This window comes from Talpa occidentalis, unplaced genomic scaffold, assembly GCF_014898055.3.
Source record: "Talpa occidentalis isolate TD23 unplaced genomic scaffold, MPIMG_talOcc4v2.1 talOcc4.7, whole genome shotgun sequence".
NCBI lineage: Eukaryota > Metazoa > Chordata > Mammalia > Eulipotyphla > Talpidae > Talpa > Talpa occidentalis.
Window position 1 is genome coordinate 56,152,862 of NW_023605083.1, and position 15,173 is coordinate 56,168,034.

At 38.1% G+C, this 15,173-nt stretch overlaps 1 protein-coding gene across 1 annotated transcript in view; it reads right to left on the reverse strand.

Moving 5' to 3' along the window:
• The window catches only part of GRIN3A (glutamate ionotropic receptor NMDA type subunit 3A), a 150,894-nt gene that overhangs the window by 99,522 nt on the left and 36,199 nt on the right, over positions 1–15,173 (reverse strand). The window contains exon 2 of the mRNA XM_037492876.1: positions 588–1,192. Coding sequence (XP_037348773.1) covers positions 588–1,192 — 605 coding nt within the window. The remainder of the gene's footprint in view (positions 1–587; positions 1,193–15,173) is intronic.

Below are 15,173 nucleotides of genomic sequence, written 5' to 3' on the forward strand. Positions count from 1 at the left end.
TGTAAACAATGAGTGGTAGAACTCAGAGAGTCTGACTCAAGCTTAAGGTCATTATCCACTTTTCTAGATTGCCTTTAGTATCAAGACCTGGAAAAAGAGAGAAAAGTCTACTTCCCACTTGACTAACTTTTTTCTGTGTCAAAATTTGAAGAAATTTTTTTCAAGTCTATTGCTATGGAAAAGAGCAGACAGAGGTAAAAACACTTCTTATGCATGTACGAGTCAAGCATGGCATTAAATACTTTTCATCTATAATTTCATGATACCTTTGTTATTTTTATAATATCAAGCTATTTGACATTATTTCCATTTACTAATTAGAAAATTGAGTCACAAAGTTTTTAAATAACTAGCCAAGAACACTTAGCTCTTAAGGAACTAAGCAAGGGTTTAAAGGCAGGATTCCAGCATGGACAAGTGTAAATGCAGAACACTTCCCTCACCAAAAACAGCCACCGCCCCCGACCCATGTTATTAGAATTTAAAGGTACTTAGGGTCAAGATTTCTTCAAAGGTGATAAATAAGGAAATACTACTTCCTGTCACAGTGCTATGAATGGGGATGTAACTCAGGCCTTGCATCCTACCTTGATAAATATTGTCCTGAAGTGAGGTTTGTAGCTTCCACATCCATGCAGTTCATCGTGCTGGGAATGAGAGCAAGTTCTGGCTGGATCATGGTGGCTGTGGCGACAGCTCTCGCAACCAGTTCCATGGCATCTTGCACATAGTACTCAAAGACAGACTGTGTTGTTTTTCCATGAGCAATGAGCCCTAAGGGCAGGCCTTCTGTCCTCAGTTCCTCGACATTCTGGGAATCTCCTAGCACCCAACGAAGCTCAGGGGGTGTTACCCCAAACTGGGTGGTAATTTCAAAAATCCGCCGGATGCTTTCCATGCTACAGCCAAACATCACCATGGTGGATGTACTGTTCTTAATGCTCTCAAGCTGGACCTGTAGGAAGCTCAAGAGGTCCTCACTGGAGGAGAGGTTGGCGGTGATGTTGATGACAGACCCGAGGTGGAACTTGGAGTTACTCTGGGTGAGGAGGAGAAAGTCTGTGATGTTCCAGTCTTCCTGGCACAGCAACAAGCTAAAATTGTACCAGTTGTTCATGGTCAGGATTGAGACAGTGACATCAGCATCAGAACTTAATGAATTTTCTAAACTCAGTTGTAGGTGAAGGGGATTCTGTATTTAAAGATATGAAAAAGAAGAATTAGAAAGCATTGGCCAAAAATTATAACAGAGTACTTCTGCTTTCTGATGAAGATCAATCCTTTATTTTTTCCCTGTGATATTCAAGTGTCCCTGGGGTAAACTTCCCATAATTTAGAAAACTACATTTCCTGTCAGTGGCACTACTGATTCCTGATTACAACTGATTTCCCCATAATTCTAGTCAACAAGGATATCAATTTCAAGGGGCACAAGCATACATTTGGCTTTAATTTTTTTTTTTTTTTATCAGACGTGTCTTTTTCTTTACAGATAGTTCCCTTTATGGATCCCACTTCTAATATTGCTATACTTAATTTGTTCATTAAACATTCTTCTTAGGAGAAATAATGGAAAGAAATTACTTTTGTCTTCCTTTAAAACTAACAGCAGAATAATCCTCAAGCAGTTCAGGTACTTGTGTAAGGGTGGTGTGGAAAATAGATGCATCATAGTTTCCTAGACTTCTAGCCTCTTGAGAAAGGTACTTCTGATACATGTGATGGTATGGACCTAATGTTTGTATTCTCCCTAAACTCATATGTTGTAATCCTAATTTTCAATGTGATGGCATTAGGGGGTGGGGCCTTTGGGATTGTTTAGGTCATGAGGGTAGAGCCCTAGAAGGAGAGTAATGCCCTTATAAAAGACACCCAAAAGAGTTCTCTTGTCCCTTTGACCAAATGAGGATGCGATGAGAAACCAGCACTCTGTGACAGAAGGGGACTCTCACCCGACCACACTGGCACCTTGATCTTGGACTTTCAGCTTTGAGTCTGTGAGAAACAAATTTGCGTTGTTTACAATCAACCCTATTTGTAGTATATTGTTATAGCAGCCCAAGTGGACTAAGACATCTGGAGTAATTGACTATACACACATACGTACACACCTATATTCCCTGCTTTCCCAAAGTTCAGATTAAGCCAATTCAAAAGACTTAAAATAGTAGACTGAAGGAAATCCAAAGAGGATTTTTCATTTTTACATCAAAAGGCAAAAAGCAAAAATAATGGTCAGCATTGGTTTTTGTAGCAGGCTTTCTAGACACAGCATGTTGTCAGGTCAGTGAGAATGGCCCTGCCAGCCTCCGTCCCCAGGTACTACTTCATGTAGCTTGCCTATTTATCATATCATCCTGCTTTTATTATACGTTAATGTCATTTTAGGTTTTATGTGTTATTTGGTATGATTTGGCAGGTTATTTTTTGGGGTCTGGGAATATTTGAACATTTTTACAAATAAATTAATGATAACTCCTTTGTTCATGCCACTTTGGTGTAGTAAAGATTTCACGGAATACTACTTTTGAATATTGGGGGAAACATGTATGTGTAGATAAAGTATACAGTCCAATAGCAATGATTAGATTGCATTTATTTTATCTACTGAGGCTAGCTTCTTGCTGTGGAATGTGTGCTCCTTAAACAGGTTTATGTAACTTTTATAACAAATTCATCTACTTATGGAAGTTGTTAACTCAATGAAGAAAGAGTATCTTACTTAGAAAGTCACCAAGTATTAATCTTATAGGTTAAGTGGAAATAGTCCTCCAGGGAATACATTTGTTAATTGTTATTTCCAAGAGCAGACATTTGGCATATTTATCCTTTCACATTGACATCTTGCAAATGTTTAGCACAATGCCCTATACATGTTAGGTGCACAATAAATATTGACTGAATTGAACGAAATATGTTCCCACTTGGAGCTATTAGACTACTGGGCTGTATTTGAGAATTTGCCAAACATTCAGGTCAATAATATATAAAGAGAAATGAGGAGGAATTTCTCAGTAAAGATTAAACCATTGTACCAAAAGAAAGAAATATGACTTCCCTTTGCCCATCCAAAAAATATGTAAGAGAAATAAGATTGAAGCTGAAATTTGAATTCTCTGAAGAATTGAAACAATTTTGATATGGGTAGAGTGGGAAGTGAGGATTCCCAAGAGGAAAACGATGACTAATGGTAACAAATGAGAGCAATCACAGTGGGTAGGATCGAATCTTTAATAACTTTGGTCCTTCCATAATAAGCTTTTGAGCAAGGTTTGTAACAATAAAAGCTGAATTTTTGGAGGATAATCTATGGGCAGTATTCAACAGGCACAGGGAGAACAAGGCCTTCTTGATTAGCATAAAGTTCCAGAGAGACCTTTCTGTCTTCTTTTTTAGCTTTCATACTCCCCATCTGCCTTTGTATTTCTTCCTCTGGCTTAACCCTTTTGCAGGATGGAAGGCAACCTCTACATTTAGTTGGCAGGAACAAATTATTCCCAAATGCTTTCTTGGCATCAGTTCCCTGTTCTACTGCCAGTTTTCTTTCTAAAACACAAATATTATCATATCATTTTTCTGCACTACAACCCCCGAATCACCCACAGGACAAATTTTTAAAATCAATAGTACGGCTCAAGTCATTCTCAGTCTTTAATTTCACCTCCAACACTCCAAACACGCACACCAAGACAGGTCAAAGCAGGCACTTTGTTTCTCTTGTAACAGAGCAAGTATTTTCACACCTATACAAATTTCACTAGCTCATTTTTCCACTTGGAAGTATTTGCGTGAATTCAACTTCACCCTTCAAAACTCAGCTCTTCCATGCAGATTTCCAGAAACTAGTTTATGTCGTGTTTGCTATTTTTTCTGGTATTGATGATGATCTTTTTCCCCCCCTCACAATATTTTTGTTCTGATGATTTCCTGCTATGGTGAATTGGACTTTGCTTGACAGCTCCTGATTACTGACCAAGTATGAATAGAATTAATTGCTTCATGTCTATGTTATGGTATCATCTGTTCACCCTTTTTTTTACAGAACTCCTTTCATCATAGTGTAGCTATTTAGTTAAGTGTTTATCTTTCACACTAGACTAGAAGACTTTTTAGGACAAGGAACACATCTCAACCATCTCTTCTAGCAAAGTTAATTAACCAGAGATAATATTTGTCAAGTGGAATTTTCTTTTGTTTACCACAAGTACCAGGCTTTGATCATTATCTAGTCACTTTATAGAAAGACTGAGTAATAAACCATTTCCAGCAGAGCTTCAAGACAGTATTTTGCTTCTATCTGGAACAAAGCCTTATACTTCTTACAGAGGCACTAGCTAAACTTGTATGTAAGGAGTAAGCTCTAGTGAAGGCAGGCATGAAAATAGAAGGGAAGCAAAGTTAGCTAATCATATTGAGCTAAATTTATCTCACTATTCTATTTCCAGCTTTCTTTCTAAAACACAAATGTGATTATATCAGTCTTCTGCACAAACTCCTCTAGACCCTAATAGACAAAAATAAATGCATTTGGTATGAGAGTGTGACATGGGGTAAAACAAAGACCCCCCTCCCTGCATGATGATTAATCCATATAATTAAACTCACCCCTACAAACAATTGTATTAAGAATTTCCAGATGTTGGGCCTCCCCGGTGGTGCAGTGGTTGAGCGCTGGGTTGCGAGGCTGCCCGCAGCCTCTGCAGCACTGGTTCGATCCCCGGCAGCCCGGCGAGGGTCCCACATGGCGTGCAGACCTCTCCTGCCGCCCGCTGCTCCCCTCAGCAGTGTACTTCATCAGTCTGTCTGTTCTGCTCTCCGCCCTGGCTCTGGTGAATTCTCTCACCCTCCCGTGCCTCTGACTGTACCCAGTGCTTGTGTAAATAAATAAATAAATCTTTAAAAAAAAAAAAAAAAAAAAAAGAATTTCCAGATGTTGAAGTTAATTCTCTCGCAGACTTAAGGGACATAATTTTTCAAACAATGTTTATTAAATAATAGTTTAGAAATATCTTGTGATATAGTACTTATCTAATGGTTAGGTGCAGCATCTTCTAATTTCTTTCAAATGAATGACAAAGCCATACGCACACACATATGAAAACTTACAACACAACATTTGAACCTTATAAAACATCATCAAAATCTGGGATGAAAAGTAAATCAGACCTATTGAACTGCTGGAACTGAATTCATCAAACTGAATTGACAATAAAAACCTATGTCTTCCTTATAAGTATGCTTTCACAAAAGAAGAAACCTATAACCCACAAAAGGTATAAATTTTAGAAAATAATTTCCACATTGTTTACTTCCTAAATCAGATATATAAAAGAGAACAACTGAAGAATAAGGAAGCTTGTCTCTACCATGCAGATAAAGTGAAAGTGCCTCATAAGTGCATTTAACTTATATAAATGAAACAGACTCAGAAGGAGGAAAGAGAGAAAATATGAATTAAATAGTACTGATAATTCTCGTAAATGAGTTCCATGTTATACATGACATATATAGTATTATGTATTGCTATAATTATTATACATACTTGCATACACAAAAGCATATATATCAAGCTAAATAGGTAATTTAAGGGATTTTCAGATACAATTTCGCTACACCCTAAATTGAACCTTTATTTCTATTTGAGAGAACACACTACCCCACTTATTTTTAAGGTTTTCTTCCCATCACAATCTGAGAGTACATTATTTTGGAGCATAGGACAAGAAGTATTGATGGGGTGAGGCTGTGCTGGAATGTACTCAGGGGCTGAAATTTCAAGTCAAGGGCAGAGCTGGATGGGAAGAGGAGTTGTCAACATGGCAATGCAGTTGCCAGGGTGGGAGAAGCACAGAATTGTCAGAAGATCATTCAGTGGTGGAAGGCAAGACTGCTTCAGCTGCTATCACAGTAGATTTACAACTAGTAAAATACTGACATTTGACACACAGACAAATCAGGCAAAAATGGTAAGAAAATTTGGAAAAAGAAAAATATAGCTGGAACTTGCCTTAAAAGATGTTAGGCCACGTCAGAAGTTGCAATTTTTATACAACAATAATGATTCAAAACAAGAAAGAACTAACAAAACATTAACAGGTAAATAGAAAAATAGATTTTAATATATGTGAAGACGTACATTGATCAAATATATGATACAAATATAAATTACATATTGTATATGCATGAAAAACATGTATGAGGTTAGGAGCTGAAAAAAAAAAAACAGATTTGGAAAGAAAAAACAAATTCCTAATTTTGCTACACATTAAAAAGAAATTCCAGACCATTTAAGAGTTAAAAGTACAAGGCCTCCCTGGTGGCCTAGGGGATAAGTCTCAGCGCACCCACCTCAAGGACCTGAGTTCGATCCCCAGCCAGGGAGCTAACACACATGGTGCAGCAGACCTCTCCTGTCTTGCCCACTGCTCCCCTCAGCAGTGTATTTCGGTTAACCTGCCTGTTCTGCTCCCCATTCTGTCTCTGGTGAATTCTCTCACCACCCCTGCCACCTCTGGCTTACACCTCAGTTCTTCTATGCAAAATTATATAAAATCTTTAAAAAAAAGAGTTAAAAAATACAACATCAAATCATTATAAGGTAGATCAAATAGGTAAGTTTCTCAGAAATTGCAAAAAAAATATATATTCAACTAAATATTTCAGCATATTTTACTTCCAGAATTAAATACCTGTCATCAAACAAAAAAAAACAATAATAGAAACATTAGAAACAAGATAATATTTACAATAAATTTGATAGACAAAGTTAATGTTTATAAAATTTAAAGCACATTTATTAACTCAGAAGGAAATAGAATCCTTGTCTGAGCACATTCAATTAAGAAAAATAATTTTCTTTTACTGTGAGTCAAAATCCTTTGCAAGAAATTTCCTGTAGGCTACATAGTGGGTGAGAGTGATAGAATATAGGTCAGTAGACAAACACTTAATAAATTTAGAAATTATTATTAATTAAACTAATAGGGTATATAGTAAGACTTGGATGGGAGAGCATGTCCCAGGAAAAGTTTGATAATTATCACTGGGGGGAAAAAAAAAAAACCTCTGGAAAAAAATAAGAGATGTATGGGCCTCCCCTGTGGCGCAGCGGTTGAGTGCCGGGTTGCGAAGCTGCCTGGATCCCCGGCAAGGATCCCACATGGCATGCAGACCTCTCTTGCCGCCCGCTGCTCCCCTCAGCAGTGTATTTCGTCAGTCTGCCTCTTCTGTTCCACGCTCTATCTCTGGTGAATCCTCTCACCCTCCCGTACTTCTGACTGTACTCAGTACTTATATAAATAACTAAATAAATCTTTAAAAAAAAGATTTATATAGACACGATCATTGTGTATTGCAAAACATGACTTACAAAAACATAACACATTTAACTAAAAGGATGGTCTCATTTTGATCATTTTTCTCCTACTGGGGCCTATCTTTCTAGTTCCAGTAAAATAGCTACACCTACCACCTGCTTTTATATCTTCCATTTGATTCTGCATTGTCCTCTTTTGTAGGATACCATTTTTGCTTAATTCCTAATCAGTGCTTATTGGTAGTCAGATAACCCAACTGAGCTTTTCTGTCCTCTTCTGAGAAGCTGTAAAGTATGGGAGTTAGGGCTTAATAGTTAGGACAACTTATTCTTAAATTCTGACTCCATCATTCATGGGCCATGTTGCCTTCTAGAAGCCATTTATAGCATTTCTGACTCATAATTCCACATTTCTAAGACTGGGGTAAACCTGCCTTCTGACTTATAGACTCAGTTTGAAAATGAGCTGTGAGCGTGTGATAGTGCCCAGCCAGAGTGAGGTTCCAGCTATAATTTGCTTAGACTGAAATCCTGGGTTGGAAGTACTTCTAAAATGACTGCAATCCAGGTTTTTTCTTTATCATTTGTTTTTCTTTCTCTCATCTATTTTCACACAACAATCTCTACCATAGATATCTTTTACAAATATCATTTACACCAGCTCCTTGGCAGGAAAAGGCAGCTCCAGCTCAGCTGGGAGAGGCGATGTTCACAGTAGTCTCCTCCCCTACGCAACATAAACAAATGAATAAAACAATGACAAAACTATCCCTTCATTCTTCGGTAGCTTGTTTCTGTGTCACTTCACACATGAAGGAATTCTTGGTGCTAACTGCTCGAATCCTCCATCTGAGAGCACAGGTTCAGCTATTTTTCTGAATCAGTAAAAAATTTCAAAACTAGGGTTGGTTGTTCATGCGAAGTGAGAAGGATTCTAAATTGACAATTTTGCTTCTTGTGCTGATCCTTTGCCAGTAGGAGAGTTTCCTAGAGGTGCTTCTTGGTAACCACCAGTTTCTCTAGCAACTGACCAGCTGCCAGAGGCTATGCTGCCAGAGAAGGTGAGAGAAAAGGACATAGCCCCTATGCATTGGCAGGTGCAAGGGACCAGGGTTGGCACATTTTATGGTAAAAAGATAAATAATAAAAAAAAAAAAGTTAACTCAGTTTGCATGCCCTCCTCACTAAACTCCAGGCAGTGAGTATGAAGACTAGATGATATAGAAACAAATAACCAACTCCGCCTCCCAAACCCAGTATTAACCACAGTAAAGAGCTTGCCGGACACTTAAAGATATTCCTGACAGAAGAAAAGAGGTAACAGAGCGGGTTTGCTTTAAGAAGGGAAAAATGATGAAATCTTTCAGCTCTTTCCCAGGCAAGCAAAGCCATTTAGTTTTGCTTCTAGACCAAAGCTCAAAAAATGCAAGTGAGCATAATATTTCTACCACTTTTTAACAGAGATAAAATTCCCTTCCTTTCATAAGTCTGCTGATTATTAATGGTGTTCAAGGGGCTTAGAACCAGCTTTCCACACAGCTTCTCCCAGCCAGAGGCTGCGGGAGGTTTTCTGTTTCTCATTACATCACTTCTCATTTGACCTATATTATATAGAAGTCTTTTATTTCTGAAAATTAAAGCTTGTTCCTTTAGAAGCCCAGACTTTTCAATAAATTAACTGTTTTTGTGGTTGCATTGAGGATTCAGGCAAACATTAGACCTAGTCCCTGCCCAGAAGCTGTAATCTAATAAAAATAGCACAAACGAGGAGGTAATACCTACGGATGTCCCAGCTGCTTTATGCATGTTGTTTTAGCTTCACAATGGCCTCGTGAGGTGATTATGATGACTGGTCTCCTTTCATAGGTGAGAAAACCGACTCAGGAAGAGTGAGTAATTTCCCCAAAGTTGTGTAACTACTGAAAAATAGAGCCTGTGTCCCAAACCCAGAGTTGGGTAGGTTCTGGAAACCTGCGGTTTTGGTCACTACTATGTACTGCGCCCTCTGATAAACTCATGAAGTAGAACTCTGAGGTGGTTTGTTCAATATTTACAGTTCCAATTATTTGAAATAATCCTAAAGGCCCATGGAATGCAGTCAATTTTAAGGTGCAGCATGGCATATGTTAGAACTATGTGCCCTGTGTGACCTCATGGGTTGAGCCCGCCGCCCTGGGTGCACATGGCTCCTCGGCCATTTTCTTGACTTTTTCTCCTCCCATTTTCATTCTTGTGAAATGAAAAGACTTGTGCTTCTACATTAACAACAATTTGATAATGTCAGTTGTATAGTTGAGTTTGGGTCATCATCTACAAAGACGGAATCCTGAATGTTGTAAACCTGAAAGATCAAAATTCCTCCAGTCTAAAATCCTGAAAATCACAATCCTATAAGACCAAAATCCCAAAAACATAATTCTGGAAAAAATAATTTAAAAGAATTCCTTAAGAAATATTTATTGACATTTTAAAAAAAGGATTTATTTGGGAAGCTTCTAAACGCAGGACAGAATATTTTATTTTTTCTTAAAGATTTATTTATTTATTTATTTATTTATTTATTTATTTATTTATATTTATACAAGCACTGGGTACAGTGAGAAGCGCAGGAGGGCGAGAGAATTCACCAGAGCCAGAACGGGGAGCAGAGCAGGCAGAAAGACCGAAGTACACTGCTGAGGGGAGCAGCGGGCGGCAGGAGAGGTCTGCGTGCCATGCAGGACCCTCCTCCGGTGGCTGAGGAGCAGCTGGGGATCGAACCGGCGCTGCAGAGGCTGTGGGCAGCTTCGAACCCAGCGCTCAACTGCTGTGCCACCGGGACATATTTTACAGGTCACTTTACAGAATAAAACACATATCAGAAGAAATTTTGTTATTCATAAATGCAGATGTACAAAATATCTATTTATGGCAGAAATTTTAATGTTCTTATGCACACAATGCTTACACACAAAGTTAAGTTGTGATGATGTACCTTCTCAGAGTCAAATTTGCAAAAAAAAAAAAATGCATCAAATGAATTAGAAATCTTTGAAAAGTCTACACAATGCATACCTCCAGGATGGGAAATGATTCCCAGGTGAAATATACATTATAGAACATTGTAAGGAAAGGAAAATTTGAAATATGAAAAGTGTATCACAGGGATAGATAATGGGCAATTGCACAGAGTTAGTCTGTAACAGCTGACTTACTTTCACAATCAGTAACTATATTTTGAAGTCTAACATATCAAAGAACAACAGCTTTTTTCTTTTAGGGCATGGTTCTCCTTGGAGAACAGATTCACATTCAGTCTTCTATGTGATGCTGCTCTTTTAAAAATCTATGATTCAATAGACACTGGCATGAGCATTCCCTATTAAATTGTCCCACCTTCTGTGCCAAGTTTTCACATTGTTCTGGGTACACAGAAATCCACCCTGCACTCATATATGCAACACTGTTGTGTGTCTTCTTATCCTACTGTGCACATAATTATTTTTGAACCAGTCAGTAGTTTCTCTGGTTTCATCAAGCAAATATGACTTTAATTTATTAAAAGCTCCTGGAATTTCATCAGCTGGAAGGAATGCCAATGCTGATAAATGACACAGTTAAAAACTGAAGTTTCTCAAATAAATTCCCTTAGAAAATACAAATAGATGTATTTTAAGAATTAAAAATTTGGTTTTCTAGAATAATGTTTTTGGGACTTTGATCTTTCATGAATGTGATTTTCAAAATTTTTGACTTAGGGGTGTTAATCTTTCAAGAGTTCGACATTTGGGATTATGGTGATTAGGATTATAGCATCAGGATTATGATCGACATTGGTATAGTTCTATGTTTGAGAGAACAAGAAAATTTGGGAAAATTCACTTAAATTTTTCACTTAGATTCTATTGAATTTCATGGTTGAAACTATAATCTGTAATGGTATTACATAATGGTGTTCAACCTTTATGTATTGGGTTTCATCATAGATCTTAAGATACATCCTTTGGGTTTTTTGAGTAATATATGAAACAATATATAACAGTGTAGTAATATACAATGAGTGGTTCAGAAGGTAGGATTATGGGTGCATGGTCAAGTTCATTTAATATCACCACTCATGCTGGATTCGGTCTATTTCATCACAACAGTATAGGGAAGACTGGGCTCCCACTGGGGAATAGGGCAGGCACTGGCAGTCTAGCCCACTTTTAGGAGGAAGCTTTGGTATGTACACCATTGTCTTCAAATACATCTGGCTGATTTATTATTCCAACACCATGCATTGAAAGCAGATACTATATGCCAGGCCAGGATATAGAGGTGCATGTCCATAGACAGAAGAAAAAGCAGAAGCATGATGTTCTCTTTGAACCAACTCAGTCTGCCTTCACCCAGACTGATGACCAGAAAGGGAAGACGGAGCATAGCAGTCCAGTTTGTGGCTATCATTCAAGCTTCCAACACTGATTTTCTGATCATGCATTTTTCACAGTTTACTTCTATGTAATTATTGGTATTCAATTCTACTATCTTCCACTCCACTTCTGCCTTTTGTTCTGCATGGTTATACTGTTTCTTTTACCTGAGTGTTTGATAATTTTGAGAGTCTTTGGTTACTACTCTCTCTCTGGGGTCATGTTGTCTCTGCCCACTTATACAAGATACCCTACCCAGATGCAACATCTGTACATGTGGAACTCAAGGGACCATGTATGAATGGGAAGAGGGTAGGGGGTTAGAAGGTAGAATCTGATAAAGGAAGTTTTATCATATGCCTGACATGCAGCAAGTACTTGGCAATCAGCCTTGTTATTAAAGTTGTTGGTAATAAAATTAGCATGCTTCCTTGGGCAGGCAAAATTAGTCCTTCTGGGATGACTCACAGGATTCTAATGTCAACACTAGCTTGGTTGCAGGACTGTGATGTACTTAGTGACTATGGAACCAGCTGGCTTCTATGTTGATTGAACCAAGTGAAGTTGGGTTTGTGCTGATGCTGGAGCTCTTGAGCCTCTTCAGAGGTATAGTTTTCTTCTTTTCTGCCACATTGTCAGGTCATCTACTCTCCCCTTTCCTTGTGTCAATGGAGTCTACCTTCATCAACAAACTGTAACCCTTTTCAGTATACTTTGAGCTAAAAAAAAGGATATAACTCTCAAGTCACAATTTTATCTAGACTAAGAGTAAAAACCATCAAGGATCACCCTACAAATACAATGGATCAACTTCAGGGGTATTGAGGAGGCCGAAGACTGGATTGGCAATCAGGTCTGTTCTGGGTAAAGTGAATTCCATTACTTCAGCTATGATAAAAAATAATAATTTTCAATCAATTGCTTCAGAGAAAAGGGAGGGGCTACTCAGCCGGGCCTTCTGTTTACTACTGCTGGCTGCTGTGGTGCTTCCTCAGCAGCACTACCCATGATCACCTTCAACTGCCACTGCAATTGAGTCCTGGTCCACCAGTTGTTGGTGTGCCACCAGCTCCAGGCTCTCACTGAAGGGACAACACCATCTTGCATGAATACATTTTGATTTGGACTTCTAGACACTGTGGATACTATCTAGGGTAGGACACCCAGCCATTGTGGTCTTAGAAACTCTTTCTTTCCCTGCAATTTCCCCATTGTGAATAAACGCACTGCTGTTGCACTCCTGTACTTGAGTTATGTTTTGCAGTTGTAAGTGCATGGGTGAGGCACCACTAACCTTGACAACCCCAGACTTTGCATAGTTTTATTTGCAGGACAGTAGAGGGTGGTCAAAACAACAACTTTGATAAAGGTAGAGGGGGCATTTCTGGAGTAAAATATTAGATATAATTTTCCACTTGGATACCCAGCTTTTTCTCTTTATATTACAAAGGGCAAGTTTATTTGCTACATTTTAAGAGATTTCAGATCAAAGATGTTGGATTAAAAGTGACTTTAGTTTCCATTACATCACCCAGATTTTGGTCAAATTGTATTTGAGTGACCCTAAACATTTATTTATATGTATCAGCAGGCAGATGATTTGCAAGATAATTAAAATTTACTGAAGTATTCTAACTACTGTTTTAGACACTCTCAGTGACAAACTCTGCATATTATAATGAGAACTATGGAAACGTACACTAGATAATTAAACTGTCAAGCATACAAGTTCAATTTCCTATGGAAATTTGATTATTTTATGTCAATGCAGCTTGAAACTATTAAGACATGGCTTGTGTCACATGTTAATTTGCTTTATTACACTAAGAGTGAAAATTCAGTCAAATGCTGATTATTTCTACTTTTAAATAACCTCTAGAACTGATACCACAGTTGACATTAACTATTTTCTTAATTCCATAAGTCATTTTTTTAATTGATACAACTACATGTTTTATACATCTAAACCATGGCTCACCCTGCTAACCGAAAAAATAAAGCATCAAGAATAATTAGACAAAGTTTAATAGGTAATCAGAGATGATTCAAACCCAGAAAGCAGCTGTTCCACCAAATACAATCTCAAATTTGGTTTATAATAGCGAGAAAGAGTGAGTCATGGGCACCTTTAATGTTATAGGAGGGACTTCTCTAAATTATCCCCATCCAAAGAAGAATGCCAGATCCAATCTCTTCACCCCAAAAGAGGCAAAGTCTGGGCACCTAGTGTTAACTCTCTCTCTCTCTGTCTCTCTCTCTTACCTGAAGAGACTTACTTAAACCTCAGGAGAAGTAGATTTCTACTTGCAAAATGGAACCTGTGGAAGAGCTTTTTAGTTTGCCTACCAGACCAGGGGCAAAAATTTTACATTATGTTTATAAACTAAATATGATGTAATATGTCTTCTATATATGCTGGTTTTGCTTCCTACATTAATTTCAGAATTATAAAATCAGCTTAATTGCACAATGGCTTCTTATTTCATTTGGGAATTAAAAAAAAATTAACTCATATTCATTGCTCCCTACTTGACATTGACCTGTTTAATACTAGAAATTGGGCCTCCCCGGTGGCGCAGCGGTTGAGCACTGGGTTGCGAAGCTGCCCGCAGTCTCTGCAGCGCTGGTTCGATCCCCGGCTGCTCCCCAGCCACCAGAGGAGGGTCCCACATGACGCACAGACCTCTCCTGCCGCCCACTGCTCCCCTCAGCAGTGTACTTTGGTCCTTCTGCCTGCTCTGCTCCCTGCTCTGGCTCTGGTGAATTCTCTCACCCTCCTGAACTTCTGACTGTACCCAGTGCTTGTATGTATAAATAAATAAATAAAATCTTAAAAAAAAAAAAAAAGAAATAGTATCAACATGTCATTGAACAGTATCTCAGTAAATTTTCACTTTAGCACCTATTTCAAAACTTTTCATCTACTAATTATTATTAAGCTTGGCTGCAATGATATTTTATTCTACTTACATTACTAAATACCCATCAGCATAACTAATTCTTTGTACCTTTTAAATCCTCGTTCAAAGATGGCATTGGAAATGTTGAATTTAGCTTTTAAAGTCTAGTCATAAAGGTGGAACTTTCATGAATTGGTTATCAAGCTCAAGGACTTCTTAAGTCATTGTGGTGACCCCAGGTCCAGGACAATGAATGAATAGGACCATCTTCTTTCAGGACCATTGATGTGAGCATTTCTGGATGAGCAATGTGAGCACTGTCACTGATTATGAAATGAAAACACCTAGTTGGCTAGTTTTCAAATGTAGGATTTGGCTCTCATCTGGTCCTTGAGGACTCATTTGTCAGTTCATTGCCTGTAACTACTTAAACCCAGTAATCATCAGATAGGGCAAAAATATTAAGTTTGAATATTCCACCAAAGCCCTTCATGTTTTTATCCTTTGATTTGGAAGGGAACTTAGAACTCATGTAACCCAAATTCCTGTACAGGTCATGGAATG